Source organism: Haliotis asinina, chromosome 8 (assembly GCF_037392515.1).
Source record: "Haliotis asinina isolate JCU_RB_2024 chromosome 8, JCU_Hal_asi_v2, whole genome shotgun sequence".
NCBI lineage: Eukaryota > Metazoa > Mollusca > Gastropoda > Lepetellida > Haliotidae > Haliotis > Haliotis asinina.
In genome coordinates, this window is record NC_090287.1 from 4208016 (window position 1) to 4235773 (window position 27758).

At 40.1% G+C, this 27758-nt stretch overlaps 2 protein-coding genes across 3 annotated transcripts in view; one reads left to right on the forward strand and one right to left on the reverse strand.

Annotated features, from left to right (window-relative positions):
- LOC137293767 (uncharacterized) overlaps positions 1–12873 on the forward strand; it is a 51397-nt gene extending 38524 nt beyond the window's left edge. For both annotated transcript variants that reach the window (XM_067824482.1, XM_067824481.1), the window contains exons 18-20: positions 303–2889; positions 7455–7559; positions 12251–12873. In XM_067824482.1, the coding sequence (XP_067680583.1) occupies positions 303–2889; positions 7455–7559; positions 12251–12289 (2731 nt within the window). In that variant the 3' untranslated portion in view covers positions 12290–12873. The remainder of the gene's footprint in view (positions 1–302; positions 2890–7454; positions 7560–12250) is intronic.
- Positions 12874–14841: 1968 nt separating this feature from the next.
- On the reverse strand, positions 14842–26108 carry LOC137294808 (solute carrier family 35 member F6-like). The gene is made up of 13 exons (XM_067825925.1): positions 25992–26108; positions 24318–24409; positions 23150–23217; positions 22840–22892; positions 22022–22083; positions 21530–21609; positions 20796–20931; positions 20180–20274; positions 18641–18685; positions 18285–18465; positions 18106–18188; positions 17309–17351; positions 14842–17087 (listed from the first exon to the last, which is right to left on the reverse strand). The coding sequence occupies exons 1-13, from the start codon at positions 26084–26086 to the stop codon at positions 16885–16887; spliced, it is 1236 nt and encodes a 411-aa protein (XP_067682026.1). The 5' UTR covers positions 26087–26108; the 3' UTR covers positions 14842–16884.
- Between the last annotated feature and the right edge of the window lie 1650 nt (positions 26109–27758).

The following is a 27758-nucleotide window of genomic DNA, read 5'->3' on the forward strand; positions in this document are numbered from 1 at the left end:
GATTTGATTCATGTAATTGTGATGGCTATTCACAGGATACATGAAGGCACAGCAAAGTCCAACAACCTAACCATAGGAGCCACATTGAAAGGACAGTGTCATACAGTGTACTCGCTTGGGGGACCTTTCAACCCAGGGCTACCTATCCCTTGCTTAAACCAGTGATTGAAGTAATAATGTATTAGCAATCTAAAATTTGTATTTTGTACTTAATTTGACATTCGGAATACTGAAAAAGCCTTCGGGAAGCTTTTTCGGGTTGTTCTGTTTGGAAGGCATCTGTACTGACGGATTTGTTTCAGGAACGTGAACACTTGCCTGTCAGAGCTAGCTGCCTCCTCTACATCTCCTTCTAGATTGAAGTACCCTCTGTCAGACAAGTTTTTGGTGTATCCTGGAGCGTTTGTCAATCAATCAAGCCACAACTTGGATGAATTTGAAACCCGACCTTCATGGTGTCTACCCCTAAATCCAAAATCTGAAACCAGGAAAGTGTGCAAACCTAAACCAGGTAAAAGGGATAGTTGGTCTCTCTGCCCTGGCAAACCCACGGCAGATGACTGGAGCTACTCAAAGTCAGCGGATACAGACAGTACTGATTCAGAACTCAAAGAATATGAGTGTTCAGAGGAGAGATGCCATCAGTTCAAAAACCTTGTTGATAAAAGTTGTACTGGTGAATCAAAATCTTTGATTTATGAAAGGTCAAGCTTGCATGACAGCACTTGCACAAATACTCAGCAGGGGAGTGTTATCAGAAATATCCAGTTCAGTCAAGCTAATCAGGAGAAGAAATCACATGGACTGATTACAAATACACCTTGGCTTAGTACTAATGAAAACTCTAATAATGTCAACAAAGATGCTCGAAACCAAGTTAAAGCCAACTTTTCAAGAGCCTCTTCAAGCCACAAGGACACTAATGATGACTGGGATGTTGAGTGTCAATGGAAAACAGAAGGCCCATCATATCCACTGCTCAAGTATAAGCCCAGGAAAGAAAAGTCAGGGAAAAAAGTAAATGAGACTCTCTTACCTCCCAAACAGATCCATGTGTTGCTAGGAGACACTTTGTGTTGCACTGCAGATAGCACTGAGCAGACTGAAGAGCAGCTTACTCCCAAACCCATCCCTTTGTTGCTAGGAGACACTTTGCCTTGTACTGCAGATAGCACTGAGCAGACTGAAGATCTGCTTACTCCCAAACCCATCCCTTTGTTGCTAGGAGAAACTTTGCCTTGTACTGCAGATCGCACTGAGCAAACTGAAGGGAAGCTTACTCCCAAACCCGTCCCAGGATTCCTAGAAAACTCTTTGCATTCTGCAGCAGACACTCCTGTGCAGACTGATAGTCCACTGCAAACAGAAAAATTTTGTTTAGCAAGTGTTGTCAAGATTGAGGCTGAGACGAACACAGAGCCACTTTTGGATTCACACCTAGTTCCAGAGAGACATGACTGTTTCACACAAACCAAGGTTTCGTCAGGGTTTGTAGGAGGATTTTGGGACTCTGCTTCAAACAATGCTGACAAAATTCCTGTCCACAGGCAACAAAGAAATATTTTGGTGGATCAAGAGGTGTTGAAACAAATCCCTCTAAATGGAATTTCACACGCTAAAGTGAATGATCACAAAGATCAATCGAGTGTCCAAGTGCCCCCAGTGGCACTGGAGTCTCACACACAGAAGCCGGAGAACTGGGATAACAATCTCCTTGTTTCATCCTTTGCTGAATTAAGTGTAAAGAATCCTTCTGCAAGCAGAACAGAAAGTAGCATCACTGTCAACAGAAACCATGAGAAGACCACAATTCCAAGAATACCTCTGATAACCTCTGTGTTAAATGACAGTCAGGAGCAGGATCAAGTTCCTGAAAGGATGATGACAGATGATCAGAAACTAAGTAACCATCACTACAATGTCCAGCGAGCAGAACAGACCACTCCATCTTCAGGAAGAAATGCCAGTGGACTTGGACCTTCACAGCAGTCCAGTCAACCTGGTGGCCTTCCTGTCGGACTTCCGGAACATCTTATCCAGGCATATCTACAGTATGTGGCACAAAGTGAAGTCAGACCAAGACAACAGCAGCCAACCCCTCATCCAGCTCCAGCTAATTATGTGCAAGGTGGTGCTTCTGACGAATCTGAGACGACATCAAGTAAAGCAACATCTGCAGCATATCCCCTGCCAGGCAATTCTGGCTACATGCCTGCTATGTGGTCTCACCTGTATCCATGGATGGGCCCACTTATAGCTAACCCTCTGATGTCACATCCCATGATGCCTTTCTGTCCACCTCCCGTCTTCACCTATTCCCTTCAACAACAGATGAAGACACAGGAGTCTGGGGCTAAGGAATTCACTTCAAACAAGCATCAAGGGATTGAAGAGAGAAGCACCATCAACCAAGTAAAATGTCACCCTCATCATAGGGACTCTGTATCCAAATCAAGTGGCCATCAATCAGAACTCTCTGAAAGTTCAGAAGCCAGTAGGTTAGATGTGGATGTTGAGAAATGCCAAGGACAGCAGACCAAAAGGGATGGTGGTGGGCAGCAGATGTCAGATGTCATTCAGGAAAAGGAGCACATGACTGAAGCACATCAGGAAAGTCTCAGATGTAATGTCAGCCAAAAGGATCTCTCACATATCACAAGACAAGAGGAGCCAGTGAACAATGGTGGTGTAGGGCAGCAGAAGGTAATGAATACAAGTGGTTTGGGACAGCAGAACAAGGGTGGTTTTGGACAACCAGGGCTGAAGTATTGTATGCAGCAGAATCAGCCCAGTTCTGAAGGAAATATGAACAACAGCAACTTCATAAACAGTGAAATGACAGCCCCCATGACACACACAGACAAATCTTGCAGCTTAAGGAACATGAGGGTAAGCCTTGGCTTTTTCTAGTGCACAAGGACAAATGATTGTCATTGCTTGTTCTTTTCTCATATACGACTCTCATTATCATACTTCCAAACTGCACACACAGAATTTTGTCTCAATATTGAATTACTGAAATACTTCATCCCTTTATTCAGGATCCTTGATTTGTGTTGGTGACATCCATGCACACTGTTGTTTCAAGTAAATGATCTTGTACTTAGTCATTCCAGTGAAACTTGTTACATAATTATTTTTCCTATCCCGACTCATGCTTAATTGCTTATCTCCTCTTCCTGGCGAAGGTAGTGGAACACCTGAAATCCTTTGAAGTTCCCTTCTAAAAGTGATGTAAAATTCACACTCGCCCATGAGTTACCTCCCCTCACTTTCTGCCTATCGCCCGATGAGGGTGGCTGGAGGCACCTATGGCGATAAGTCTTTCATTCTTTTGGTTTTTCTAACTAAATTTGTGTTGTATGCAGTTTTTGGCTTGTATATATATATATATATTATTATTATTAGGTCTTCAGACTGAAAGTCGGAAGACATACTGTTATTATCCGAATTATTATTATTATTTGTACGAATTTTGTGCCAGCTCTCCTGACCTAACCACTGGATGAATTTCAATGAAACTTTCAGGGATGATAGCCTATATGCTGAAAGGTATACAATGGAAAAAAAATCCCGACTTCCGACTTCCGGTAAGGGCAGACAACCCAAAATGTGAAAATCTTTCACCCTTAATATCTCCAAAACTATTAGAGATAAATTAACCAAAATTACACACAATGTAGACAACTGAATTCCCCATCGACTTAACATGTAAAAAAAGATTTGCAGCAGAAGAAAATTAGCACTATTTTGAAAAAACTGAAATTTTCGCCGATTTTAGCGTTTTGACAGTGCCTGTCTTTGAAAATCTTCTTCTCCAGAACGGCATATGGCACAATCATGTTTGTTACACCATTAGAAAGCCCATACCCTGGAAAGCTTAATTTGTTCAAGGCATCTTGATATCTCAAATAGTTTCGGAGTTATCGCCCTTCAAAGTTGGTCAAATTTTCAAAGACGCATTTTGGTAGGGTTCATTAAAATGTCATAACTCTGCGGAAACACAATGGATTTCATCGTTTATCATACCAAACTGTAGCTCATTGAATGGGGAACATCTTTGCTTCACATTATGGTTATGTAAATCAATACTTACGTTACAATTACGCCGGAAAGAAAATTTGTACATTTCCAGCCTAAATCAACTCAAGTTTTAACAAAATGTTCCAGTCCCGCTGTGAGAAGCAGATATCTATTTTTAACACCGCTATAGCACACTCAAATTAGAACTTGAGTTTCCCTTCACCTGCATTACTCTGCGTTAACACTGAATGGTCACAGAAACACAGGCGCGTTATGGAAATAGTCGATCGTGTACAAGTCAGTGAGTTGAGTTTTACACCGCACTCAGTATTATTCCAGCTAGTGATCAACAGCATGAGCATCGATCTGCGCAATGTGGAACCTATCACTTTGTATATTGCTTTACGCCGTACTCAGCAGTATTAGTGGTATGGAAATGTCAGGTTCTAATCTTTCCAGTAGTTTGCATATTGCTTTACACCGCATTCAGCCGTATTCCTGCGTTACACTGGCATAACAGCGAATCTTCACAGAAATACATGAGGGTTAAGGAAATAGTCGATTCTGTTACAGTGAGTGAGTTGAATTTTACGCCGCACTCAGTAGTATTCCAAGTATATGGCTGTGGTCTCTTTATGATCGAATCTGGACCAGACAATCCAGTGATCAACAGCATGAGCATCAACATGCACAGTTTGGAACCTATTACTTTGCATATTGTTTTACGCCACACTCAGCAGTATTCCAACTATATAGCTGCGGTCTGTCAATGATCGAGTGGACAAGACAATCCAGTGATCAAGAGCATGAGCATCGACGTGCGCAATTGGAAACCTATTAGTTTGTATATTGTTTTATGCCGCACTTAGCAGTATTCCAAGTGTATGGTTGGGGTCTGTCATTGATCGAGTCTGGACCAGACAATCCAGTGGTCAACAGCATGAGCATCGACCTGCGCAATTGGGAATCTATTAGTTTGTATATTGTTTTACGCCACACTTAGCAGTATTCCAAGTATATGGCTGCAGTGTCATTGATCGAGTCTGGACCAGAGAATCCAGTGGTCAACAGCATGAGCATTGACCTGCGCAATTTGGAACCTATTAGTTTGTATATTGTTTTACGTCGCACTTAGCAGTATACTTGGCAATTTGGAACCTATGACCTACAAACAAAACAGTTAGTGTTTGGGTAATGTCAGGTTGTCATCTTTCCAGTAGTTTGTATATTTGACTTTGCCATCCAGTTTCTTTTTTTCTGCAGTTTGTGAAGTTTGTGTTCGTGTCAACATTGTTGACTTTGTGCCAAATTAATGTAAAAAACACTGCAATAGACGGTCCAGCTGGCATCCAAAGAAACTGTTCAAGTGAAGATAGCCACGGTGGGTGTATGGAGGAAGTCTGAAGACCGTCAGTATTGCCCTTGAGGCAATCCTAGTTATTATTATTATTATTATTATTATTATTGTACAAATTTGTGATTATGGTGCCTTTTTCTAACACGTATTTCAGAAAATCATGAAATCGTTTTTTCAGTGCAGGTTACGGCTGTCGGCGGTTGACCCACATTTACTTTGGCCGGCATGTAAACCTTTATGTTCTGTTCATACTCGTGTATTTTGTATTAAATTGTCTGAAGCAGAATTCTTATTATATTAATGGTTTGTTCACAGACCTGCTAGAGATAAACAACGTCGGCTCACATTAGCCATATCGAAATCTGGTGAAATAAAATCGGTTAACTGTTTAATTATTGATACTGAGATTCATTCCAGCGATATGCCAGCAGTATCTCCTAGGTTGTGTCCAAGGTCGGGCGAGTCCCCTCCCACGACTCAGAAGAGACTGTCTGTTGAGGCAGGGCTGTCACAGCCCAAGAAATCTAAGTCATCGAAGTCGAAGTCTTCATCTGTAAGATAATCACAGAATCATCCCTCTTCGATGTAGAAATCGTTCTGGGAAGAGATTGTCCCCTTAGAAGAACATCAGGGTTTTTTACAAGTCTCCATTGATGATGCGGAGTGAAGACATCAGTCAATGGACATCGGCAACTAGATCGACACCGATGACATCATCAATGCCTCAGAACCCTTTTCATCTACAACAGACATGGCAGATGTCGACTGCAACCTCGGGCAACAGTCATCAATGCATGCACCTTCAAGCATTTGAGAATTCTCAACGGTGAATATGTCACGAAGATTTTTTCAAGACTACAACAACATACCACTGCAAAATACACCTCTGATCACAAGAGATTACGGTATTATCTTCGGGGGAAAATTCCGACACTTCTACTTGGAAGACAATTTGTCTACATCAGTTTCAGTGGGCTGAATTTTTTTTGCACGCTTTACTCGTTTTACTCTTCTAGACACGTGTTCGCCAAACAGCAAACAAACCTAAATGCTATCAAGGATATCACCGTTTGAACAAGATTTCACGATGATCAGTTGTCTACTACACCTGTGACGTCATGTCTACAAATGATTGGTACCTGAGAAACAACGCCCTGCAAAGAAAGCTGTTTATGTCACATCTACAATCTGATTGGTCTTTGAGAGACAACGCCCTGCACTGAATGTGGTGTTATTGTTCCAATATCAGGAAGTTGTTGGTGACTTTCAATGCTGGAAAGATGTCAAATACACACTAGATAGTTTACAGCGTCATTTGATTCCTCAGGCAGCATTGCCCCCCATCTGCCACCGCCCCTCACAGACTCGCTGAACTCTCATATTCTCTTGTCGTGTGATTATAGGAGTGAGTGAGTATCATGGCAACCAGCTGACCATGTGCGCGGGAGGGGAGGTAACCCATGGGCGAGTGTGAAGTTTACGTCCGCTTCTTTTAGAAGGGAACTTCAAGGGATTTCAGGTGTTCCACTACCTTCAACAGGTAGAGGAGATAAGCAATTATGCATGAGTCAGGATAAGTATAAAATATCAATTCTATTCAGAAAATTACATACTGGAGTAGTAGGATCTGAAAAGGTCATGAGTGACAGATGCACAGTTGAGGTCACAGTAAAGTTCATTTGTGTAGTATGTTTGCAGTGTATTTTAAAAAAAATGCTTCTAGTTGACATTTTGACTCTTTTGATAAAATGATAAGTGATAAGTGTTTGAATATGAAGGTATTGATTTCAAGGATGTCAGTGATGGCATACAGACGATGTATCCCTGGAGATCAGTTTGTTTAACTGTAATCAGAAAACTTTCATACATACTGCCCATAGAGAGGATAAGTATGGTTGGAAAGTTCTGATTGGCACACATAATATAGGGTTTAAACCCCTTGCAATGATGTCAATCCGTGGGTTGTCTGATCCACCTATTTACCAATCACTGTCCACTGTCATAGTATGCACCTTGCCAAGTTACACATTATCCAAAAAAGATTTATGATATGTGATTTGTCTTCATTCTGCAGCCAAACATCCCACCAAGGTTTCAACGACAGAAGCGTTTGGAGCTTAACAAAAAAATCAAAACCTTAATACTGGAAATAAACAAAGAGCAGGAAGATTACAAAGAGGTTGGTATGATTACTTGAGGCTCTGCTAGGAGCCTAGTGGTTAAAGCATTTGCTTGTCACACTGAAGGCCTGTATTTGATTCCCACATGGGTACAATGTGTGAAAGCCATTTCTGGTGTCGCCCGCCATGATATTGCGGGAATATTGCTGAAAGCAATGTAAACCATAATCTCTGTAAGGGGTGCAGGTTCCACACAGGCTCACCATCAGGCCACAGACCAGGAAAGAACAGAAACAGCCTCTTGAACTAAATAACACCCACATATGTACCTGATAGTTATCAGCAAGCCAGTCGTGTTCTGACATTGAGTGCATGGTGTCCCTATCCAACTGCCTGCTGTTATGCATTCATAAATGCTATATAATTTTGATCCTGTTAAAATTTCAGCAATAGCGCAATAGCATGTGTTGTATGACTGTATGGCCTTTCAGAATGTTGGCTGAATGTTGAATGTTCTTTGTTTTGACTGTGAATGAGTTCAGTTTTACGCTGCTTTTAGCTATATTCCAGCAATTTTACAATGGGGACACCTGAAATGGGCATCACACGTATATGGGATTTACAGTGTGTAAATTCTGCATCCTATACGCATTAAAATTGACTGGATGCAATGAAATTTATGAGTGCATCCCCAGGGACACAGAAAAAGTCCAAATACTTTTGTCAAAATTCCAGTCAAGTAACAGTAAGTTGTCTGTTGAGTTCACAACTATCTGGGTTATGGTATCACTCATAATTTCATTACTGAACCCATGACAGTCTGGGGTAGAATAGTCCTTCAGAAAACCGTGCTTGCCATTAAAGGCTACTCTACTTGTCGTAAGAGGCGACTAACGGAATCAGTTGGTCAGACTCGCTGATGTCATTGACACGTCATCAGTTCCTAATTGCGCAGATTGATGTTCATGCTGTTGATCACTGCATTGTCGAGACTTGATTGTTTACAGACCGCCGCCATATAGATGGAATGTTTCTGAGTATGGCATGAAATTAAACTCACTCACTCACTCCTTTGATTACTGTAACAATTAATGTGTTGATCATGAAACACAATACAATAACAGTATAAATAATATTTAAGTGTCTGGGACCCACATTTTCTTATCCAGGACCCCTGAAAATTTTAAGCATGTTTCTCAGGGACCCTCAAATACAGGACTTGAGTAAAAACCTGTTTTGTACCCATGTGGGGAATCGAACCTGACTCTTCAGCAAGATGAGCAAATGCTTTAACCACCCTGTTACCCCAGCACCAACCTCTGTGATTTGAGTTGACTTACCTGGTCCCGACTTGTCTGGGATGGTCAGTGTTACAGCTGAAATATTACTAACCATAAAACGAAGCATCTGTTTCACATGTATAACAGAGAAGAAAATATTAGTCTATTTCAGTCTGCTGTTGTTGTAGTAGACATTTAGGAAATAATAAATAAAAGATTTATATGTTTTGGTTATTAAATTTAATTAAGAATGTAGTTAGGGTATTCTGGACAATTTTTATTATAAGGTGGATTGAGAAGTTGGTATGATGAACAAGGGAGCTAGTTCTATGGATATACAACTTCTTTATTAAATATATGCACTCTGAGCTGTTGGAATGAATAGAATTTCACAAAGCTATGCCTCACTTGTGGCAAAAGTCTCAGCTGAGAAAGTAGTGCCTCATTTTATGACACACAACCCTTCCACAGGTCATTGAGCTCATGGGTTCGTGTGCTGGTGTGGTCTGGCTGGCTACTGAGAAAATTCTTTGTTGGTCTTGAATGATGTGTTGACAATATAGTATACTGAACTGCAAAAGAAAAGCACACCGATAGAGGTTCCTTAAACCACACACATTAATTCGCTGTAAGTAACAATGAAGGATTGCATTCTGACTTGAGAATTACGGTGAACACATTTTGGGAGTTCACACAAATTCACCACCAAGATACCTTACAATCAGTATTGTGTTGACTTCCGAAGGCATTGAAGATGGTGTTGCATTGTCTGTACATGGAATGAAGTAGCTGGTCGATGAAAAGAATAGACACTTGGGACTGTACTCCACTAAAATGCTTGATCGAGCTGAGACAGAGTTGTCGGCCTTGGCAGGAGGTCATTCAGTCTTCTTTGAATCTCGTCCCAAAAAGGTGTTCTGTTGGATATAAATCCGGACTGAGTGCAGGCCATTGTAGGGTTTGGATGCCATGTTGTCTCAGGAAGTTTAGTATTGTTTAGTGTTGCTCTGTCATTGTGGGCACAAGCGTTGTCGTTATGAAGGATGAGTCTTCTTTGACGTTCAAAGTGTGGTACGGCATGTTGTCCCATGACTTGGTCAGTGTAGCAAGAGCTGTCATGCCATTTCTTTGTCTTTGATCATGATTTGAGAACACCATGGGTCCAACTCTCTGGTTAAGACCAATTACACCATGATGCGTGGACCACCCCATGAGTCTTCTCAGCAATACACTCACTGGAAAACAGCTCCCCACTCCTTCGTTGTCTTTCACTCTGCCATCAGACATCAAAACATTATCAGCTTTCATCAGAATAATGCAGAGTTCTCCATGTTTCATAATGTCGGTTGCAATGCTGACTCGCCCATTACATTTGGTTTGGGCAGTAATGAGCAGTGAGGACCACAATATGTACCTCAGCAGCAGAGGTTTCTTTCACAGAAACATTGATGTACTGTATCAGCACCAATGGGTCTCACGTGAGTCCCACTGGTCTACAGCGGTGTGCCTAATATTTAGGAACAAACATGGCTGACGTCACTGGCGAAACGCGCAGTAGCATCAAAGTCAAACTCACATAAAAAGTAAATTACTGAAGTAATGAGCTCAATTTTTAGTGATGTATCCAATCACAGCAATTATTTTCCTCAGACTCCGTGGAATAGACAAATATAGGTTTCTGATATAGTTCACAGATATATTTTCCCACACATGTCAGATTTATTGCTTCAAGTCCTTATGGATATTAATGTAAACAATACGTTGTTGCCATCAATTTTTCAGTACTAGCCAACAATTTTCTATGATATTGGCATCTGGAGACTCTGCTGGCCACAGCATGTCATTGATGTCATTTCTTTGTTTATATTCTGCTACGATACGGACTTTGTGCACAGAAGCATTGTCACCTTGAAATATGTAATTTTCATTCGGGAAATGGTGGACAATAACTGGCCATAACTGTGAGTCAAGAATATCAATGTATTTCTGAGCATTTATCTTACAACAGTTAGTGTCCCAACACCGTGCCAAGTAACACAGGCCCAGATCAACAAAGAAAGACGTGCACGACACCCGGTGCTCAAACACTGAGGGGTGTACTCTTCTCCTGGTCTTCTCCACACATACACATGGTTATTTTCTCCAATAATTATTTTACATTCATCACTGAATATGACACGACTCCACTCTTCATTAATTCACCAAGCGAGACGTTTTTTTCACATTCACTTCTCTAATCCTGATGTTCATTTTGGAATAATTTCCTTTGAATTGTACGCTTAGAGACAGTCCTGATCCTATTCTGGTTAAATGCTGAGGTAATTTCTGATAATGGAGAAATGTGCCTGCTTTTCACTACCTTTAAAAGTTGGCAAGTATCTCGTTCAGTCAGTGATTGGTGACGTCCATTTCTAAGCCAATTTTCAGTGCTTCCACATTCTTGAAATCCTTTTATAACATTGTAAACTGTGTTCTTGGGTGGACCAAGATCACTGGATATTTCACTCTATTTTTTGTGCTGTAGGAACTTCGCTACGATTAAATCTTTCATGAATTGTGACAATTCAATATTTTTTCCCGTGCTACAAGAAATCATCAGTTTAAACAAGCAGACGACAGAATATGTCACGTGACTGTCACATGCTCAAAGAGAAGGTTTTAGTTTAGCGTCAGGTTAAATTTCACGACTGTATGTTACCTGTGACTTACAAAATCTGGATTTCAAATGAATACTAAAATTTTCAGATTGTCACTATCGGTGATTTGTCCCTAAATATATGGCATATCGCTGTAGCTATCTGTTGCCGTGGCTCTGGTGAAGCGATCCTTCAGATGGTTGCGTTCAATCTGCTGGTCTTGATATTGTGATGTTACTGCAGGTCGCCCACTGCATGATGGTCATTGATGTTGTTAGTGGCCTGATACCATCTATGCCAACTATCCAATTTGCAATTGTCCCATGGCTTGATTTTTCTCATCTCTCTGAAGTTGAAGCATGACTCTTGTGTCAATGCAAGAATGATTTCAGGTGAGTGTAGGACTCACTTCCATTGGTAGTGTTGGTAGTTGTGATCTGCACATGCACTTTCATCTTTACGTTTGTCATGTGGAACCTTTTGCCACCACTGTCTTCTAGGTATGTTTGGTTGATAATAACTGTCAAGTTGGATTTAAAAATATAAAAAATGATACAATTACAATAAGAACACAACCATGTAAGAACTACAATGTGCATTTGGTTTTGAAAAGTCACATTTTTTTTGCAGTTGAGTATAGTTGCTGGCAAGTGGGTTAAACTACAAGTCAGGTTAGACAATAGATCTAATTGAAGGAGACCAATGATTTCAAGGCTGAAACCAGAGTGAGTCTGGTGGCTTGACTCAGCGACATTACAAAATGGCATCACAGACATCTTTCTAAAACCTACTGGAAAGGATGTCTTAATTAACCATTATTTGTGCTTGTTTCAGACTGAAATTGTCAAAGAGGAGGACCGAATCTCAGCTTAGATTGGATGTTACTGCTTCAAGATTTGTACCAAAGCTTTTGCAGTTTGCTGTGTATTCCTGACTTCTCAGTGCATTGAAATATGAAGTGTAGAAAACATTAGTGCTTCACATCATTTTGTCCCTTATTGTGATTTACAGTCATATTTGTTTGGAGATCAGAAGCTGTCTCAGGACGCACAAGCAGAATCCCAAATTGTTAGTTTTCCCATTATTATTTTATATCATTATCATTTTTCATTAACAATTTGAATTTGGTTTCTCTGATTGTACTCATTGTAAACATTGAGAAGAGAACACTCAGTTATTTCATATTACACAGGTAGATGGTTTCATGAACATTTCGAGAAGATGAGAAGGTACAAATGGTAAAACTGTAAAATTTTCTTTTCATTTAGTAATGTGTTTGTGAGGACATGCTTTAGTGGTACGTTTATTTTTAATAGTGCTAAAATTTCTTTGCTGATGTACATTTGTGTGTGCACACTAAACAGCATAAGTGCTCAGAGGTAATACTGTTTGTCATATATGTGTGAGTGGTAGCTTTTTAGTCTTTTATATGTTTGATTAAACAGGTTTGAAAGGAATTTGTGTGATTGTTGTTTACTTGAAGATGAACCACAAAATGAGTGTGGCAGGACAGATTGGGCAACCAGGGGATGAGTAGGGCAACAGGACAGATTGAGCAACCAGGGGATGAGTAGGGCAACAGGACAGATTGGGCAACCAGGGGATGAGTATGGCAACAGGACAGATTGGGCAACCAAAGGGTTGATTAGGGCAACAGTTTGGGCAACCAGAGGAGAAGTAGGGACCCAAGAGAACAGTTTGGGCACCTGGAGGATCAATAGGGCACAAAGAGGACAGTTTGGGCACCTGGAGGATCAATAGGGCACAAAGAGGACAGATTGGGCACCTGGAGGATCAATAGGGCACAAAGAGGACAGTTTGGGCACCTGGAGGATCAATAGGGCACAAAGAGGACAGTTTGGGCACCTGGAGGATCAATAGGGCACAAAGAGGACAGTGTGGGCACCTGGAGGATCAATAGGGCACAAAGAGGACAGTTTGGTCAAATGGGGGATGTGTGGGGCAACAGGAGGACAGTTCAGTCACCATGGGAATTAGTAGGACAACAAGGGAATCAGTATGGCAACAAGCAAATAATTAGGGCACCTATGGTAGGAGTAATGCAACCAAGGGATGAGTAATGCAACATGCGAACAGTTCTGGAAACGGGAAGATAGATGGGTAGGGAAAAAGGACTGCTAAGATAACTGGCTGATAGGGAGGGGAAACAGGAGGACAGGTGATTAGATGAATGGCATGAGATAGTGAGTAGCATCGTCACAGTTGTTGGTGAAAGTTAGCACGGTCAGCAATACTAGATGCCATCCCTATTTTGGGGAAGAAAAGTAATACTGGAGGTCAAAAAGTGTAATTTAGACATAAAAAGTGTAATACTTGTCTGCTGTATGCTTTGACTTGGTGCTCTGTTTTACACAAGGAATATTCTAGGCAGAAATGCATGTGACCAATCATTATGAAAATTGTTGGTCATGTGACACAAATTACTGAAATTCTTGACAAGTTAATTGGAATGAGCACAATGCTAAGAGTGTTGTGAAACACTTCCCTGTTAAATTGTATCCTTTTATTGATTTTCATAAATTGAGTAGAAAAGCATGATTTTCAAAGATTAAGTCTAATGGCAGAACTCAATGGTCAAAAGCTTAAGGATTGGTATCTCTGCAATACCACAGCAACCAGATAATCCAGTGCCGTCTTAAATAGAATGCAACCCTGTATTGAAAAGGTTTCGACATAATACTGTACTTATTTACTGGCATCCATTCCTTGGAAATTACAAAAGAACCAAGTACTCTTGAATATCAAAACATACCGTGCAGCATTTTACCATATTTCCTTAGTCTAGTTCTCACCCAAGTATATGGCACATCTCACAAATTTCAATAGAGATGTGTTTATAATGCTATGCAACAAAAATTATAACAATTTCCTCTCTTTCTCTATGTGAATGGACCGATTTTAAGAAGTCGTTTATCTAGATCTCCATGGGCTTACGATGTGATGTATGATTTCACTGTCCAACAGTTTACTCTGCATTAAGATCTGCTTGCCACAAAAGGCGACTAATGGGATAGGTGATCAGGTCGCCACTTCATTGGTTCCCAATCGTGCAGATCAATGTTCATGCTGTGGATCACTGGATTGTCTGGTCCAGATTCCATTTTTTTAACAGTTGTGATGTGAAGATCCATGTTAGAATAGGTCTTCAGCAACCCATGCTTGTTATAAGAAGCGGCTATTGGGATTGGGTGGCCAGGCTCACTGACTTGGTTGACACATCATCAGTTCCCAACTGGGCATATTGATGCTCATGCTGTTGATCACTGGATTGTCTGGTCAAGACTTGCTTTCTTACATACCACTGCAATATAGCTGGACTGTAGCTGGGTGCAGAGTAAGACTAAACTCACATCCTCACTAAGATCACAACCTATTTCAAAGATCATTTCGTGTCAACAAAAACATAATGATGTATCAATTTATTTGTATCTGTACAATATTTACAACAGCAAAAAAAGTCATAAAACCACAAATACAAAATACTGATTTTTTGGTCAAAAAGTTCACAAACAAAATAGTTGAGTATTGAGGTTTTGAAAGTGAAAGTTTCGCATTGAGGTAAACTAACAAAACCAGTACCTCCGTCACCTCAATGCCATGTACTCTGTATTAACGGCTGTAGATCTGCAACAAATGTCCATGCAGTAGCACCATTCGAAAGGGTGGGAAAACCCCCCAAATTGCTTGCCTACAGACAGATGACTAGGGAGTGTACAGAGGATGTTTACTTGTTCCAAGGTTCGTAGCATGTAGGAAATGAAAAGGGTTTTTTGTGTTTTTTTGAAAGTACATTATATATTCAAACAGTTCATACAAGATTGTATAAAAGATTTCGATTCTGTAAAATTTGGATATTATTCAAAGAATTGTGACATTTAGGAAATGAAAAGTCTTTTTGTTCACACAGTTCGTACAACATTGTATAAAAGATTTAACACAGTAGAATTAGGATATTAAAGTCTGATGTGTCAAATGAAATGTGAATATACAACGACAAGAAGCGAGTTCACTGATATGTTGACTAGAATTCCAATTATGAAAATGCTATTGTGAAACAGGATCTAAGCTGCACAGTGTACACTGTCAACATCAGTGTAGCCTCCATTTCGTCAGTGCAACACCAACATACTGCCACTCTTTTAAACTGCCACTGACAATACCACTCCATAGCTTCATTCTCAGTCTGTTAATGTGGTTTGTTAAAAACAAACCAAATTGTCGGGAAAAACTCACTGTTTTCTTAAATCTGATTGGCTGGATCAAGTAGTGTTCAATTCTTGAAAATTTGAAGACTTTATCATACGTAGTTGTAATGTTGCGTTGCAGCGGTGGTGATGTCATTCAAATCATATTGTGACTTAAAGTCAGAATGACATCACAATTTAGCCTCTTCTTTTCTATAAACAAAATTGGAAAGACTACACAAGGCCTGAACTGCAAAGACTCGGGTAGTTAAACTGGGAGTAGTCATGATGGGATTGAACCCCAGGACCTGGGTGCTTAGCACATATATTACAGTAAATGCTTAAGTGTTAAGGGTAACACTTAATATGACTAGAAGATGTCACACAAAATACTGAATACTGAAATGGAAACAACTTATTGTGTTTTCAACAGTTACACATTACCATAATATTGTTTTCCTTTGAGTTTCATAACTAAAATACATTTGCCTATCAAACATTGAGATGCAAAGTAACAAGTGATTGGAGAACATTTTTAGCTGTCAGGGTTCTGCTTAAAGAGGACTTCCCATGACAAGAATATGTATCGAGTTGTCCAGTTGATTAGACTGAACAGATCCACTGCTGGGAAGAGCATAGAGGAACTGGACCACAACAATTAGCTACAATCTTGCTGTAATCCTGAGAAACCAACAGTCTTCATCTGTGCCCATCTTGTTTTTTAAAACTTTGCAGTGTCAATTTTCCCGAAAGTGAATGTTATGCCTTGGCAATATTCCCTCGTGATCATAGCTGGCTGAACCTGCCACGCCAGTGACTGACATAGTGACTGATGATGATGATGGAGTGGGGATGTAGACTCTCAGTCAGCCTGGTCCACACTGCTCACACCTGATCAGCATTTTAGACTGACAACAATCATGGTGGCTGAACCTATGGTCCTAGAATGATGTAGATCCGTGAAGGTGCCGGGGTAGAATAGGCCTTCAGAAACCCATGCTTACCATAAATGTGACTCAGCTTGTCGTAAGAGGCGACTAACGGGATTGGGTGGTCAGGCTCGCTGACTTGGTTGACACGTCATCGGTTTCCAATTGCACAGATTGATGCTATGTTGTTGATCACTGGATTGTCTGGTCCAGACTCGATTATTTACAGACCGCTGCCATATAGCTGGGCTATTGCTGAGTGTGGCGTACAACTAAACTCACTCACTAGGATGATGTATCTCCAATGAGTGCTGACTTCATGTTTTACAGCTGTCTAGTCATATGAACGCTTATTGCCATCCAGAAGTTGAGAGCGTTCATCAACAGAAGAGTAGGATTCCTCAGCCCCCTGAATGTGGCGCTGTTCGGGGCGGATGTGCTGCATCTCCTGGCCTGTCTGACAGCACGGTAACCAGGAGAAATCCAGCAAATTGTTGTACAGAGCTGTGCCAATCATCAAGAAGAAGAACCCATCAACTGAAATATAATTGAGGAAGATTCTTGACACAAGGAATGGTGTTATGTTGAACATGATGAAGTTTATACTCCTATACATAATCATGAGAAGTAATTCCATATAACGGTTTAACATCAATATCACAGTCGTCTAAAATATGTTGTGTTGAACTGTAAGTTTTCGTGGGATGATACACTGAGATGACAGGTCATAGGCTTGTTCCATGGAGACAGAGTATTACCTTGCAACAGTCCATATGTCTTATCAAATGGCTCCCCAAAGTTCTGCAATGAAGAAAAGAATCATGAATGTTCATAGATTATTCTAGAAACATTATATCCTGAACACTATGGTGTTTGATTGTTTGTTATTGTTGAACACAGCACTCAGTAATATTCCATCTATTTGGTGCCCATCTGTAAATAACCAGGTCTCAACCAAACAATCCAGTGATCAAAATCATGAGCATCGTTCAACACAGTTGGGACATGATGACGTGTAATCAAATCAGTGAACCTGACCATACAATCCTGTTTGTCACCTCTTATACGACATGCATGGCTTGCTGAATAGCGATCTTATCCAGATCGTTAACAATGACACTATGAGGATTGGGGTAGACAGATGGCCTGGGTGCCATAACTGTAACTTGTAAGATGTTTTGGTCAGTTGAATTAGTTCTCATTTTTTGTTTAAAGTCACCGACAGCAATATTCTAGCTGTATGATTGCGGACAATCCAGTGATTGATAGTTTGAGCATTGTTCCTTGGTGTTGCATACGATGACATGCAATCGACTGAGTCTAACCACCTGACCATTTGGGTTGCTGCCAGTATAGGCCAGGAATCTATTCTAACACAAAATCCTCACATGGATTATTAGCATTGTGTGGTCATACAATCAGTTGCTCATACTTTCAATCGCTGGTTTGTCTTGCTCAAACTCCATTTTTAGGGGATAGTGGGAAATACATGAACTACTGCTAACTTAGGTGTAAATATTGACCAACTGTTTCTCACCTTTTGAATACAAATTACCTTGTCAAATGCATAGAAGATGAACAGATCCGCTCCCCAAACCAGCATGGTCCGACACGCGTCAATCAGTGTCCTATGCACAGCTGGAACACACAGTGTACAACACAGTGTTTTGTAAGTCTTTTCAAACTAACAGTTATACATTTGACGTACAGCAGTATACACATGAATAATATTACCTGTGAGTGACTTGGTGACAGACAGCCCGAAGTAATTATAAAATGCAATTGAGATGAGGTACAGCAGACAGAATATCAGGAGACGAGGACTGTTCCCTATCTGGTAGAGAGCATCAAGACTGTTCTCATAGCTGTTGTTCACCTGCTTCCCTGGGATAAAGTACATAGCAGGGAGCACAATCTGAAAAAAACAGAGCCAACCATATCAGTCTTGCGGCCATGTAACACAATGGAGGGAGCATGTCACGCTTGTCCTTCAGGAAGTTGACTATGCCACTCTGCTGGTCCAGGCTCACTTTAACTTATGGCAATGTTGTTACAGAAATACTCAGGAAATCCATTAATTTCATACTCACAAACATCATCAAGAGCAGACCAAATGTCCCTTCCATACCGACAACCTGAAAAACACACAGAGGAAATATCTAGACTTGTTTAGAAATGAGGTTAGTTGTTGAAAAGTGAGGTTTGGAATTTGGAAATAAAGCTACATGTTTGGTAGCAAGGTTGGTGTGTGGATGTCATATGGAAAGATGTGTGGAATGGGGTAAGTGATGTAGGATGTTTGGTACCAAGGTTGGTGTATGGATGTCATATGGAAAGATGTGTGGTATGAGGTAAGTGATGTAGGATGTTTGGTACCAAGGTTGGTGTATGGATGTCATATGGAAAGATGTGTGGTATGAGGTAAGTGATGTAGGATGTTTGGTAGCAAGGTTGGTGTATGGATGTCATATGGAAAGATGTGTGGTATGAGGTAAGTGATGTAGGATGTTTGGTAGCAAGGTTGGTGTGATGTAGGATGTTTGGTAGCAAGGTTGGTGTGTGGATGTCATATCGAAAGATGTGTGGAATGAGGTAAGTGATGTAGAATGTTTGGTACCAAGGTTGGTGTATGGATGTCATATGGAAAGATGTGTGGAATGAGGTAAGTGATGTAGGATGTTTGGTAGCAAGGTTGGTGTGATGTAGGATGTTTGGTAGCAAGGTTGGTGTATGGATGTCATATGGAAAGATGTGTGGTATGAGGTAAGTGATGTAGGATGTTTGGTAGCAAGGTTGGTGTGATGTAGGATGTTTGGTAGCAAGGTTGGTGTATGGATGTCATATGGAAAGATGTGTGGTATGAGGTAAGTGATGTAGGATGTTTGGTAGCAAGGTTGGTGTGATGTAGGATGTTTGGTAGCAAGGTTGGTGTGTGGATGTCATATGGAAAGATGTGTGGAATGAGGTAAGTGATGTAGAATGTTTGGTAGCAAGGTTGGTGTATGGATGTCATATGGAAAGATGTGTGGAATGAGGTAAGTGATGTAGGATGTTTGGTAGCAAGGTTGTATGGTGGTGATTGAGTTACGTTTTACAGCACACTCAGCAGTATTACAGATACTGCTATGGCGGCAGTTTGTAAACGTTCAAGTCTGGACCAGACAATCCAGTGGAAACCAATGACGTGTCAACCAAGTCAGCGAATCTGGCCACCTGAGCCCATTAGTCGCCTCTTACAACAAGCATGGGTTACTGAAGATCAGTTCTATCCTGCATCTTCACGGGTCTTATGGAAGTGTTGCAGGTCGTTTGGTAGCAAGGCATGCTGAGAGAAAATCTCTCACTTGGTATTTCTATGCTACAAGAGATGATACATATATGTACTGACTGACTGACTGACTGGTTTTATGCTGCTTTTAGCAATATTGCAGCACCATCATGGCAAGGGACACTAGAAATGAGCTTCACATACTGTACCTATGTGGGGATTTCAAGCCGGGTCTTCGGCGTGACAAGCCAACGCTTTAACCACTAGGCTACCCCTCCACATATATGAAAACAATTATTAATACAAAATAATCATGTAAGTATATATAAATACTATTGACTGGGAATTCAAAACAAAATACCTGTAAAGGAGGAAAATTTCTTTTCTTCAAAAATAGCTCTTCAAGAACCATTTGGCTGGCGCTGACAATCTGACTGGAGATTATCAAGGCAATACCTGAAAGAAGCACATCTACCTCTAGATGGGCAATAACTATTCACTTTAATGGTCAGGTATTACACTCTAGAACCAGCTGGACAAACATTACTCACTCAACCACTACATGAGCAATATCACAAATTTATCTTGCTGAATGCTAGTATAAAGAGGACAGTGTAGAACCACTGTATCAAGTCATCTGAGTCTGTAGCTAGTGATGCTACACAAAGCAGGCATTGGGGATTTTAAACTCTGAGATTTCCGAGGCAAAGCCAGAAAATACTGCTTCTGATATATCTCCTATGTTTCTAGTCATTAGCATTTTTAACTACTTCCTGCTCAAACAGCACACACTACAATGACTGGAGAAATGTTTGTCAAATTCCTTTGTTTTTCTTTGTCATTCCTTCACTGTTTTAGAGATGAAACTGTACATAATTGATTAATGTCATAACAAAACATGAGACAAGACCAATGTGTGATGGGCAATGCTGCCTGTAACAAGGTTATCAACTCAGCTGTGAAGACTGTATCCATACCCAGCAACGTGTTGGATGCAGATGATCCAGCTTGACTCTTGAACACACTAGAACATCCCACCAACACCAGACCAAACATCGTCACAATCATCCCAGACCAGTGGATACACGTCAGTTTCCTTTTCAAAAATATTTTCTGAAACATGCCACTGATATGAAAATAATATTCATGAAATAAATACCATGAAACATTAAAGTCAATACAAACATTTACATGATTCTGTTGTCAAGATTTTGAAACAGGAAACAGGTTCTTAAGATATTCCAGTTTGTACATACATACATTTGTACGGACAGAACCTAATGCTAAGTACTCCACTTTGCTCTAAACACACAGCAGGGGATAACAATCAAAGTACATGTTCCAAGGCAAGTAATCCTTGATTGGGGCAGAAAAGTAATCCTTGACAGGTAAAGTCACGTAAACCTTGATTGACTGGGGAAGGCCAATAGTCCTTGATTGGGGCAGGAAAGTAATCCTTGATTGGAGAGGGAAAGTAATGCTTGATTGGGGAAGGCAAGTAGTCCTTGCTTGGGGAAGGAAAGGAGCTCTTGTGATTGGTGACAGCCAGTAGTCCTTGATTGTCAAGGCAATCAGTAATAAATATTCTTATTTCAACCATCTGACATGTTTTAAAACTTTATACCAAGTCATGGAAAGGCCAAACTAACCTTGCAGCTTGCATATCTGTTATCATGTCTACCTGGATGATGATGTGATTTACTGGACCTACCGACAGAATGCCAGCAAATATGATGATGGACCCTCTCAGCATCTGCCAGACAGAGGCATCCACGTACAGGAGACCAATCCCTGAAACACAACTGTCTCAGTTTCAGCTTGTATGTGCAAAGTCATGCCTAGTCTTATGAAGTCTCTTTTTGAAAAAAATAACTTCATGGATGGGTTTTCATCATTGCCAGACGTTGCTGACTGACTTGGAGCTCTTGTCCCAGACAGAATGTGCACCACATTCCTTTTATTATACGAAGCAACATATATTTTCTTACTTTATTCTAGTAAATATTCTGCTTCTCTTGTATTTGATGGCACTGGCTCATGTTGAAGTGTTTAATCTTCAGACCTAATGTTTGGATTTGATTAAACAAAATAGTCTCCCCACTGGTGTAAAACTCCTGGGATAATAATAGAAGTGATGTAATTTCCTTAACATACTCATTCTATTCTGTAGCCTAATTAGTAATAATACAGAATGGAAAATTACCAGCTAGTGATGTTCCAATAAGGTCACATAACGTCGGCACAATCAGAATAAGTTCAAAAATTCTGCAATGAGAATTATAGCATAAGTAGACACCGTGTATAGATATTCTGGTATTCCTTTCGGATTTTGAGACAAATCCTGATAGAGAATATTTTCTAGAGGTACAATCACAGCTAACAATGTCTCAGACATGCATATAGCAGTGACATTCAAATAATTTCCTATATTCTAAAACATTTACTGAATCTTAATTTCACATGCATTATAAACAATGTAAATTTAGGCTCAAACACACAACTATCATATTCAGGAGCAACTCAATCTTCTAATCCATAAAAGTCCAGTTTTAATCTTGCTATTTCAAAATTATTTTACTGTGCTTAATCACACCAGCCTGGGAGACAACTATCACAAATGTCATTATACTGTTCTGACAACATTTTACAAAAATCGACATCTGAGTTCCCAGAAATGCTTTCTCTAATGACCACTTGCACTGACAATAATAATAACAAAGGAATTTCTAATGAAACTATTAGAAAATTAAGAGAAATCAAACATTTTCAAAGTGGCTTAAAGTTTCCAATCACCTTAGCAAAGTACTTTTAAATATTTGACTGCAAACTTGATTTTTTTATCTCAACATGACTGAATCCTCAATGCAGTGACAGAGATGTAGAGCTATTTTTAGATGTGCAAATTGCAATGTTACTTGATGCTACTTTGTGTGCTTTTGTTGCTGTAAGGCTCAAATGTTTCCTGGAGTACAACTTGAGCCACCTTGTGCACGTACCCATAGAACCTGGAGATAGTCTCACCTTTTCTGTTGTAGAGGACGAATGGGAGCTTGTGGAAGCGTCTGGCTCGTCACCTAAAGTATGTATATATCATTCAACACAAAAGGTCTCCTACACTAATTGTTGGAATGTTACTAGTTCCTAAAGTACCCGAGGGAAGAGAATAGAAATATAACCTGAATATACAATGAAACCATAAATAATTCATAACTGAGGTTCCATTGTTGTAGAAAATGATGATCTTGACATTTCATTTAGAGCAATAATGGCAATTATTATTTAATAAATCAACTGAAATCACGCAATTTCCCACACATTCTCATCTACATACCTCTTTTGCATACGCAATTCTTTCTCTTCTTCTTATGACACATAAACCAAACAGACAGGACATTTCACCTGAAACAACACAAACATGACATCACACCAACAACATCAAATCTGCTGCGCATATCAAATATACTACACAATGGAGGTGTGACGATATTTCATGGCATTGATAATTGTGACAATATATTGATACTTTTTTCGCATTGTGATATGTATCGCTGACCTTAAATTTTTTAAATTTTTACTACAAATTGTTGGTTATGACAAAATTTACACTATTACATGCTATCAAACAAAATGTATGCATTTCTTGTATGAATCATATCGTCCCAAAATATCAAGATCTGTATTGTATCTTGAAATACCTGTATCGTCACACCTCTACCACACAAGACTACATTACTAATCACCCCAAGTGGACATCACTGTGATGGCTGGGTGTTTCTTCCTTTGAGTACTCCGTCTTAGAACTACATGAAAACACCTGGTACATCTGAGTCTAACTGATCATTCTCTCTGCTGTGTGAGGTGCAGATTCCTCGAGGACAGTGCAGAAGGGAGGGTGCGTATGTGCATGTGTGTGTTGTGTGTCTGTGTCTGTGTCTGTGTGTGTCTGTGCGTGTTTATACAGCAGCAGCATCACAACTAGCAGCACCAAGAGATGTTTCCTATGTTGGGAATCAAACTAGTATTTTCAGTATAAAAGCCAAAGTTACCAACTGAAAGACAAGGTGACAACAGCCTAACAACAAATGTTTAAACTGCTTTATGTTTCCATCTGTCACCTCTGACAGCCTTCAGTCATATTCAGCAAAGTTTATGTTTCATGTCCAGTTCATTTTCAAAATGCAGTTATAAACACAAACCCATGGAAACCACTATACACAGATATCATGAAAATGAACCAAAGATGTGTTCTGTAATGATCAACATGATCAAGCAAGATGAAAAACTGTCTCCATTCAATTCATTTTGGCTTGAGCTATATTTTCTCAGTTATTTTTGTTCAGCTTAATATACTCTGTAAGTAAATGGCTTACCTAAATGAAAAACACTCTGGCTTCAGGTTTCAGATTTCCACAGACCGTTATGCAGAGGAAAACCTTTGCCTCTTGTAAAAATGCTGAAGGTCCAAGTCAGTCCGCTCACTGATAATGTTTAGAACTCACCTATGAACATGATGAAGGTTTGAAACCAGGGGTGATCAAAGTCATGTGGTTTTGTTGTACTGTTGGCGCTTCTGTCTGGGTATCCAGGGGCACTGGCAAAACAAAAGATATAGAAGAGTGAGTGAGCGGGTGAGTGGGTGAGCCAGTGAGCGAGTGAGGTTTTATGCCACACTTAGCAATATAACTACAATATAGCGACAGTCTGTAAATAATCAAATCTCGACCAGACAATCTGGTGATCAACAGCATAAACACTGATCTTCACCATTGGGGTACGATGACATGTGTCAGCGAGCCTAACCACCTGATCCTATTAGTCACCTCTGACAGCAAGCATGGGTGACAACAATTCTTACCCGAATCTTCAGGGGTACACAGAAGACAGGAATAAATGTAAAAATAATTCAAGACAGGGTTATGATGTATAAATTCAGTTGTATTGAAGATATGGTAATACTATATGAACATAAAAGTGCTACATCCTTGATATCTCCTAGGTATATGTTCTGATGGATAGATCTCCATTATACTCTGGATGCATCTTCAGCTCAGCCCGATAAATCATAAACGTATTACCTCACTTGGCTGGCTTTTTATCCAAAGAGGTTTCTATGCTGGGAAGTTGAGCAAACCAATCACTACTCTCTTTCGCTTTTGTAAATATCTAATTGATTACACTTGGCAACAGAAACTATGCAGAGGTTCTCTGAAAGAGGTTGAGGGAGTTCTTGCATATGTTTGTTTTAAGTATCAGACCTATCAATTAATTTGTATCAGTTCCCCCAAATCGCACTGCAAACCTACGCGGCTGCGACCACTACCTTTGTTGACACTGACAAAGTCGGCTGTAACAGTGGCTTTGCTGACTGGCTACTGTGAGAATGCGGAGCCAGAAGAGGCAGGTAATAGAATCAATGCACCCGTAGACGCATCCAGGGTATAGTAGAAACTTATCGGAACATGTATCCTGCAGATATCGAGGATGAAAAGTACTAATGACAGGATATGTCAAAATTACTTTGAAATACTGAACTAGTATTGAGAAATCATGATTACATTAAAAAATAAAATAACATTTGGAGTCTGTTGTTGTGATGTCTGATTGTGCCTTTTGCATTCTGCCACATGTATTGTGTGAAACTATTATATATCCATTTTCACTAGTTTGGATTAAAGTCTGTCAAATGTCAATACGATTTAGAAACATGCCGAAACTTGAGAATAGAATGCCAACATATTACCCAAGTCACACTTATCCAAAATGAATACGTTGAAATATAAAAGAAAAGAAAATTCAATTACTGTTTTGTTCCAACTTGTCAATAAATACTTGCGGAAATTTGACAGAATCCTTCCATACTTGTATAGAATGGTTCAACATGCTCTAATAGGGATAAAGTTATACGTGGAAAAAAATGTTTACGGGTTAACTGAAACTGACAGAATAACAAAAAAACTGTATGTAGTATGAGTTGTGAAATACATAGTGTAGTCAAAAAGAAGGTTGAGGAAAAAAATAAAAAGGCAAGAACTTCTTTATGTTCAAAGTGACACTGTTTACGGAAGAGGCGTGTGGCGAGAATAATGTCCATACGTCAACGTAACTAATCTGCAAGTGGAGAGGTGCACTATTGTCACTCCATCACAAAACGTGAAATGAATTCAAAGACATACACACAATCATTCTGTGCTTTTTTACTGATCGTGTTGATGCTACCAGTAACAAGCATCCCAATCATCAGAGCTATCTGCATACCGGACAGCGCCATTTTGACAAGTGATCATGTGACACAAAACAATCACGTGATTCGCGGTTATCCCGAGTGCGTTGCCAGGCACTTTGAGTACATTTCACAAATCAGACAAAAAAATGAACGTGGAATTACAGTTTCCAGAGAAATATATATGTATCACAATTTAAACTCAGCCTTTTTTCAAGGAATCTCATTGTTGCACTTCTATGGTAATCTGAGGTTAATATATTTTACCTGGGATAATCTGTAGATCTATATAGTGTCCCTGATTCTACAAAGTATTTTGCAATAAGCAAATAGCTGAAGGAAGCTATTCACCCCCTGGAGCCCTGGACCTACATTTTCGAAGCTCTCTTAGCGCTAAGATAGTCGTAAGTGCGCCATACATTAACATTAACTTACGACTATCTAAGTTCTAGGAGAGCTTCGAAAATATACAAATCAGCAATAATTAAGCACCACGAAAAATAATTGTCGATTGTAGCAAAAAGGATCAAAACAGAGAAGTCAACCAGTTATGTATAAATACTAGTACACATGCACTTAGCATGAAATTCACGCGCTGGACTCCGTCCACGTCGTCCAATCAGACATCCCTTACTCACTCATAGACACAAGGCTCAACGTTTGGCGTGGTGTAATCAACGGCAAAACCACACTTTGAGGACATGGTGCAGGATCCATTGGTCCGGTGAAAGCCGTTTTCTTCTTCGTGTTACTGATGGCCGTTTTGAGAAGGAGAAATGAGGCTTATCAACAGCGGATGATCCATGCAGCTAAACCCCTTGGTGGTGACTCTGTAATGGTGTGGGGTTGTATCTCCTATGACTGTAAGCTGAATCTTATCACCATTCAAGGGACACTCAATGGTCAGAGATACCAACAGGAATTACTGGAAGCTGCTGTTGTCCTGCATTTTGATAACCACCCTCTCGCCTGTCGGCCAGTATTTATGGACGATAATGCTAGGTCCCATCGTTCCATAGCTGTTATCGCATACTTGCAGAACAACACAGTTGACAGATTACCTTAGAATGCGAGAAGCTCTGACCTCAACCCAACTGAGCATTTATGGGACCATCTGGGGCGTCAGGTTCAAGTAAGGGATCCACCTTTTCAAAATGTACAGGAATTAGCCCAGGCTCTTCATGAGGAATGGCAGAGGATTCCAGTGATGTATATTCGGCGTTTGGTTTCCAGCATGAGGAGGAGGGTTGCAGCAGTTATCCGTGCGAGGGGAGGATACACCAAATACTGATATCTCCATTACTGTTGGCTTAGGATTGAACAGTGAACGTTTTGGGGGAACTTTGTGTACGATGGACCACGTGACCATAGTTTGGGACATGGTTATTGATAACGTTTATAGTGCCCCCCCACGACCATCAATAAATTACAGCCGAAAGTAGTAGCAGTGTTGGTAGTTGATGGATTGACACTTTAGATGGTTCAGTTATCGAAATTATAATCATCTCTTTGGTTTCCATATCATGTGTGATCAGTGTGTTGTGTTAAACACAATCTTGTAGCATGAAAATGGGTGGTGCTTCATTAATGTGTACTTTAAGGCAGGCGTCCAGTGATGGTGATTTTGTACAGTGAGCGCATCAGTGATATCGATCGGAGATTACAGACGCAAGTGTATCGGTTGATGAAAATATCGCTATTTTTTGTCACAAACAAATCA

Bases quoted from the DNA above. Each gene is read 5' to 3' on its own strand.
- LOC137294808 (XM_067825925.1), bottom strand. From the start codon at position 26,086: ATGGCGCTGTCCGGTATGCAGATAGCTCTGATGATTGGGATGCTTGTT. The intron at 24,410-25,991 runs GTATGTCTTTGA...TTGTTTTGCCAG, and splicing joins AAAGCACAGAATGATTGTGT to TGCCCCTGGATACCCAGACA. The intron at 23,218-24,317 runs GTGAGTTCTAAA...GTGTTGTTTCAG, and splicing joins AACCTTCATCATGTTCATAG to GTGAAATGTCCTGTCTGTTT.